Source organism: Salvelinus fontinalis, chromosome 2 (assembly GCF_029448725.1).
Source record: "Salvelinus fontinalis isolate EN_2023a chromosome 2, ASM2944872v1, whole genome shotgun sequence".
Taxonomy (NCBI): domain Eukaryota; kingdom Metazoa; phylum Chordata; class Actinopteri; order Salmoniformes; family Salmonidae; genus Salvelinus; species Salvelinus fontinalis.
This window is the reverse complement of record NC_074666.1, coordinates 66,721,792-66,728,984: the sequence shown is the minus strand read 5'-3', so window position 1 is coordinate 66,728,984 and position 7,193 is coordinate 66,721,792. Positions and strand designations below refer to the sequence as shown.

The 7,193-nt window shown below is 41.1% G+C and overlaps 1 protein-coding gene across 1 annotated transcript; it reads right to left on the bottom strand.

The window, feature by feature from the left end:
• Positions 1–1,308: 1,308 nt before the first annotated feature.
• LOC129823861 (heme-binding protein 2-like) lies at positions 1,309–4,074 on the bottom strand. The gene is made up of 7 exons (XM_055882910.1): positions 3,975–4,074; positions 3,665–3,724; positions 3,408–3,489; positions 2,872–2,992; positions 2,479–2,618; positions 2,069–2,232; positions 1,309–1,952 (listed from the first exon to the last, which is right to left on the bottom strand). Coding segments are annotated over exons 1-7 (648 nt in total). The 5' UTR covers positions 3,977–4,074; the 3' UTR covers positions 1,309–1,873.
• Positions 4,075–7,193: the final 3,119 nt, after the last annotated feature.

The window sequence follows — 7,193 nt, the reverse complement described above, 5'->3', positions numbered from 1 at the left end:
GGTCCGCGTGCACAGATATTGCTTTTTTGTTGTTGAAATTGACTCGCCTCCTGAGGTGCCACCATACACGGCACAGTCATTGGTTAGGCAGCACAAAGCGGTTTACATCTGCAAGAGCAGGGCAGGCCAGAGTTCATGATAGGGAATGCCTACCCATTGCAGTGTGTAATGCAGTGTACACTCAGAAAAAAATATGTTAATTAGAACCATACAGGGTTCTTCAGTTTGTCCCCATAGGGGGAACCCTTCTATCTAGAACCCTGTGTTTGGTTTTTGAAAGAACCCCCTGTATATGGTTTTACCTAGAACACTCTATGAAGGGTTCTACCAATAACCATTTTATAATCTAAAGGTTCGTCCTACAACCATCTATGAAGGATTCGACAGAGGGAAGATTGAATATTGCGACAACCTCAATCATTTAAACAGGAAAACTCATCTCAGTAACGGGTGGAATAAATCCAATTACTAACTGATTGGATTAGTTTAGAAAACGGTATGTTCTTTATCTTTGTGTAGCATAAAATTAATCAACTGATCAATGTACAGTACATGCAAAAACACAGATATTACAGTAAAACAAACAATTCGGAAAATCTCCCTGAAAAAGAGCATGCTGGGAAATATTATATATGGTTCCATATAGAATCCTTCTTGCCTGCCAAAGAATCATCAAAGAACCCTTTCTTCCAAAAACAGTTCTTAGGATGTTAAAGGTTCTAGGTAGAACCCTTTGACTGATAAAGAACTATTGTCTTCCAACAAGGGTTCTTCTGATCAAATTGGTTCTTGGTTGAACCTTATTCCTCAGTAAAGAACCCTTTTGGAACCCTTTTTTCTAAGAGTGTACTTACTTGTGATCTGTATTTGAGATGTTTTCTTAGAACATGCCCTGAGTGGCAAAAAAGTGGTGTATAGTGGTCTTGTGTTGGGCACCACTGAATAATAACAAACAAATTAGATTTTTTATAGCTTTCAAATATGACTTCACTGTATTTGTGAAAGGAATAACTGGGGGGGGAGGGGGGGGGGGGGGGACACAACAAAGCCTAACACCTTACCGTTCGTTATACTTGGCTTTCTTGCATTGACTCTTGCACTTGTCTTTTCTTCCAAGCACGGATTCTGCTGATAGCTGCTTTTGAAACATTGTTTAGGAACGTTTGACTTATGTGGTTGTTGTACCTTAAGGTTAATGTACTAACTGTAAGTCCTTCTGGATAACAAGGATCTGCTAAATTACTCAAATGTAAAATTTCATTTGTAATGTTCATTATAATCTCTCATGGACAGACAAGGTAACAAATATGGTTTCTGGACGCAATGACCCAAGATTTTATGTTCATTATAATCATACTGTATATACCACCACTCAAGTTTTACCAAAGAGCTGGAGAGGATTTGTTTGGCATATATTTAAGGGAACAAACTCAACACAGACAAAGATCCAAATCATGTTCAACATTGAATGTGGTATTTTGTCAAAAGGGAAGTTACTTTTCATAAACAGACTTTAGTACAAATGTATCCCTGTCTACATCTACATTCACTCCACATTGTTAGAACATGTCAATATGTACAGAGTTCGAATTATGGGGCTGGGGGGGGGGGGGGGGGTTGGGCAAGGCAGCTCCCTAACAAACTGAACCCTGACTAAGAATGAGTAAATTCTAAGACATATGTATATACATACAGTAATATGTGGCATATTGATTTAGGATTATAGTGCCACCAGATCAGAGACACATATCTTAGTTAACATCTTTGTTGCCCCCAAACCACATTATCTCAGATGTTCTCAGTCTACCATGCACCTCCCATTGGTCCTCCTCAAAATGGTTATGCCAGACTCAGCAGTAATGGAGGAGGATGTTTAGGAGGAGGTAGGGCACACAGGCTCTCCCTCAACCATGTACCACACCTCGTTGTGCCTATTCAGAATCTTCATTGGGCTGTAGGGCACATACACACACACAAAATATTAAAGTATGTTTGAAAAAGTATTTTGGTGGAATTGGGTTGGATGTTGGATATGAGTATATTGAAGGATTTGTATCCGTGCTCTCACCTGTCATATCCCACAGCATAGTGGTAGTCTTTGTTGTAGGTGGCCTGGACTTTGTCTAGCTGCCTTTTCAGCAGCATAGAGTTTACACTGGATGTCAAAGACATCATCCATCCACCGTAGCTCCTCACGTACACTTTCATGTCTGGCGTCTCTGTAAAATACACCTGCACGGGGAAATCACAAAGACATCCACATTGTTAACCAGCGGTCTTGAAAAAAACATGACATACTTGACATGGGTTCAAATGGTATTTGTGTTCTTTTTAATATTGTAACTGCGCTCGATTAAGCTTTTCTTGCACAATGGCACCAAAAGAATAGTCCCAAAACGGCAAACCCCACCCACCTGGCACTCTAGAAAAGCCTCATAAGGTGTAGGGTCTAGGGGTCTATTTGAGATTGGGTCTTACACTGTCATCAGTGGGCTGGGGAGGAGTCATCTGATAGTCAGACGGCAGGAGGAAGTTGAGGGTGAAGACAGACGACTGCCACAACCTCTTCTTCTCCTCGATTTTGACAGTCACCGGAGTTGTCATGTTAATGTTGACGCCTGTAGGAAAAATGTGCATCCACACACACACAAATAGATCAATACGCACAAACACATGCACGCACGCACGCACACACGCTTACACGCATGCACATACACACACATACACACACGCGCACACACACACACACACACACACACACACACACACACACACACACACACACACACACACACACACACACACACACACACACACACACACACACACACACACACACACACACACACACACACACACACACACACACACCAGCCTCGTTGGATCCGGTGATGTATTTGAAGAGTCTCTGGAAGGCAGTGTACATGGCCTTGTCCATGGAGTAGCATTCCTCGTCTGTCGACACCCATTTCACCGAGTCATAGTGGCGCACCTGCAACACAGACACAAACCTTCACTCAGAGTCCTGTGTTGGAGAGTGTGTGAGTTACGGATGTTGGATGCAGGGGGAGCAACTTTGGTGTCTAGGTCCAGTAGAAAGGGGTGGGAAGCCTGGTTTCTGGGGCTTGGGGACTTGGGGACTTGTCAGGTGGATGGCACCTTGGTAGCAGGGTGGGGATTGGGGGAAGCTCCTGTTTTACGCATGAAGGTACAATTCGTCTGTTTTTAACATTTTATGAAAAATGATCATTAATATTATCAAGTTGATAAACGATGTTCTGATGAAAATTAAAATGTATTTTATCTGCAACCCTGACAGAAACCTAAACAATAAAAAAAAGCGGTCACAAATAACACCCCTGACTCCGTTTTATGTGTCATTAATTTGTGCTTTACAATGAACTCACCTCATAATCGTCATTCTGGCACACCAGATCATACAGCAGACATTCCCTTGACTCGGTACAGAAGCTAGACTCAGATGAGTTCCTATAGGGATCAGTGGAAAACAAATCAATCATGGAGAAAGTTAGAAAATATTGCACGACATCAATATTCAATATAAATATTCAAACATTCACTATACAAGCAGCGTGTGATTCCTGAAACGTGTGGTTACGATGTGAGGAAAGTAATAACAGATGTGTATTATAACTTCGTTTACCCAATTCTGGCTTCAGCAGTCAAGATGAGAAGCAAGCCAACCAACCCTGAAAAATAAACCCTGAAGTACACACAAACAGTCAGTGTCATCACATTAAAAGTTTAAACCGTCAGTGACCACATCACATGAAAAATCTAATATTCAGACATTAATAATCACTATTGCAATATATTGTAATACTTTAAGACAGTTTCCAAATTATGATACTACAACTTTCAATTTCTATAGAAATCATTCTCCCTTTAATAATTAACACCATCACAAGTCAAATGAAACATATCAAAGCAAAGAGACTATAATTTCTACTTACATTGTGCTGAGTGTGTCTTTTAAATCAGCTCAGTTCAGATGCATCCACTGGCCTGAGGGAAATGCTTGCAGAGAAACTATTTATACCAACTGAGGGTTATGAAAGAAATCTTGGACCCCTTCCCAAAACTTGTGAGACACACCCACTTCATTGCAGAATGGCCCGGGGGCCTCAACAAATATGTGCAATGGGCTTATTTAACCAGCTGAAGAGAAAGCCAGGTGGTTTATAAATGTGTTTGCCAAGTTAGATAATGCGAGACGATCAGTCTTGATGTGTCTTTGAAAAAGAGTATAGGATAATGAGAAAGAGGCTGTGACTAGATCCGACTGTTATATATTTATTTTTGGTAAATAGAAAATCTGTTTCGCAATAACAGCCTGGCTGCCACATTTAGAGGAAGTAAATAGCACTTGGATGTATGCAGTTTGTTCACTGAGCACTGCTGGGTCGACTTTACCAATCACTAGTGAAGAATGGAGTAAGAAGCCTTGTTTATAACTGGTGCTAACATGGACCCTTTGTCCTGATATGGTATCTGACACAATTACCCAAGATTTTATGTTCATTATAATCATACTGTGCTAACCACCACTCGAGTTTGACCAAAGAGCTGGAGATGATTTGTTTGGCATATACAGTTGAAGTCAGAAGTTTACATACACCTTAGCCAAATACATTTGAACTCAGTTTTTCACAATTCCTGACATTTAATCAGAGTAAAAATTCCCTGTCTTACGTCAGTTAGGATCACCACTTTATTTTAAGAATGTGAAATGTCAGAAAAGTAGTAGAGAGAATGATTTATTTCAGCTTTTATTTCTTTCATCACATTCCCAGTGGGGCAGAAGTTTACATACACTCAATTAGTACTTGGTTGCATTGCCTTTAAATAGTTTAATTTGGGTCAAACTTTTCGGGTAGCCTTCCACAAGCTTCCCACAATAAATTGGATGAATTTTGGTCCATTCCTCTGACAGAGCTGGTGTAACTGAGTCAGGTTTGTAGGCCTCCTTGCTCAAACACGCATTTTCAGTTCTGCCCACAGATTCTCTATAGGATTGAGATCAGGGCATTGTGATGGCCACTCCAATACCTTGACTTTGTTGTTCTTAAGCCATTTTGCCAACACTTTGGAAGTATGCTTGGGGTCATTGTCCATTTGGAGGACCCATTTGCGACCAAGCTTTAACTTCCTGATTAATGTCTTGAAATGTTGCTTCAATATATCCATATAATTTTCCTGCCTCATGATGCCATCTATTTTGTGACATGCACCAGTCCTTCCTGCAGCAATGCACCTCCACAACATGATGTTGCCACCCCCGTGCTTCACGGTTGGGATGATGTTCTTTGGCTTGCAAGCATTCCCCTTTTCCCTCCAAACATAACGATGGTCATTATGGCCAAACAGCTCTATTTTTGTTTCATCCGACCAGAGGACATTTCTCCAAAAAGTACGATCTTTATCCCCATGTGCAGTTGCAAACCGTAGTCTGGCTTTATTATGGCGGTTTTTGGAGCAGTGGCTTCTTCCTTGCTGAGAGGCCTTTCAGGTTATGTCGATATAGGACTCGTTTTACTGTGGATATAGACACTTTTGTACCTGTTTCCTTCAGCATCTTCACAAGGTCCTTTGCTGTTGTTCTGGGATTGATTTGCACTTTTCGCACCAAAGTACGTTCATCTCTAGGAGACAGAACGCGTCTCCTTCCTGAGTGGTATGACGTCTTCGTGGTCCCATGGTGTTTAAACTTGCGTACTATTGTTTGTACAGATGAACGTGGTACCTTCAGGCGTTTGGAAATTGCTCCCAAGGATGATCCAAACCTGTGGAGGTCTACAATTATTTTTTCTGAGGTCTTGGCTGATTTATTTTGATTTTCCCATGATGTCAAGCAAAGAGGCACTGAGTTTGAAGGTATGGCCTTGAAATACATCCACATGTATACCTCCAATTGACTCAAATGATGTCAATTAGCCTATCAGAAGCTTCTAAAGCCATGACATAATTTTCTGGAATTTTCCAAGATGTTTAAAGGCACAGTCAACTTAGTGTATGTAAACTTCTGACCCACTGGAATTGTGATACAGTGAATTATAAGTGAAATAATCTGTCTGTAAACAATTGTTGGAAAAATGACTTGTGTCATGCATGAAGTAGATGTCCTAACCGACTTGCCAAAACTATAGTTTGTTAACAAGAAATTTGTGTAGTGGTTGAAAAACGAGTTTTAATGACTCCGACCTAAGTGTATGTAAACTTCCGACTTCAACTGTACAGTCGTGGCCAAAAGTTTTGAGCATGACACAAATATTAATTTTCACAAAGCCTGCTAACTCAGTTTGTATGATGGCAATTTACATATACTCCAGAATGTTATGAAGAGTGATCAGATGAATTGCAATTAATTGCAAAGTCCCTCTTTGCCATGCAAATGAACTGAATCCCCAAAAAACATTTCCACTGCATTTCAGCCCTGCCACAAAAGGACCAGCTGACATCATGTCAGTGATTCTCTCGTTAACACAGGCGTGAGCGTTGACGAGGACAAGGCTGGAGATCACTCTGTCATGTTGATTGAGTTCGAATAACAGACTGGAAGCTTCCAAAGGAGGGTGGTGCTTGGAATCATTGTTCTTCCTCTGTCAACCATGGTTACCTGCAAGTAAACACGTGCCGTCAACGTTGCTTTGCACAAAAAGGGCTTCACAGGCAAGGATACTGCTGCCAGTAAGATTGCATCTAAATCAACCATTTATCGGATCATCAAGAACTTCAAGGAGAGCGGTTCAATTGTTGTGAAGAAGGCTTAAGGTTCCCAAGAAAGTCCAGCAAGCGCCAGGACCGTCTCCTAAAGTTGATTCATCTGCCTTTTCCAATGCCTTTTCCAGCATGATGGAGCACCTTGCCATAAGGCAAAAGTGATAACTAAGTGGCTCGGGGAACAAAACATCAATATTTTGAGTCTCCATGGCCAGGAAACTCCCCATACCTTAATCCCATTGAGAACTTGTGGTCAATCTTCAAGAGGCGGGTGGACAAACAAAACCCACAAATTCTGACAAACTACAAGCATTGATTATGCAAGAATGGGCTGCCATCAGTCAGGATGTGGCCCAGAAGTTAAGGCACCTCCCTAACAAACTGAACCCTGAATAAGAATGAACAGATTTTAAGACATATGTATACACATACAGTAATATGTGGCATATTGA

Coding starts and splice junctions, on each gene's coding strand:
- LOC129823861 (XM_055882910.1), bottom strand. Junction 2,619..2,871: donor CACCGGATCCAACGAGGCTG/GTGTGTGTGTGT, acceptor TTTTTCCTACAG/GCGTCAACATTAACATGACA. Junction 2,233..2,478: donor CCCAGCCCACTGATGACAGT/GTAAGACCCAAT, acceptor TTCCCCGTGCAG/GTGTATTTTACAGAGACGCC.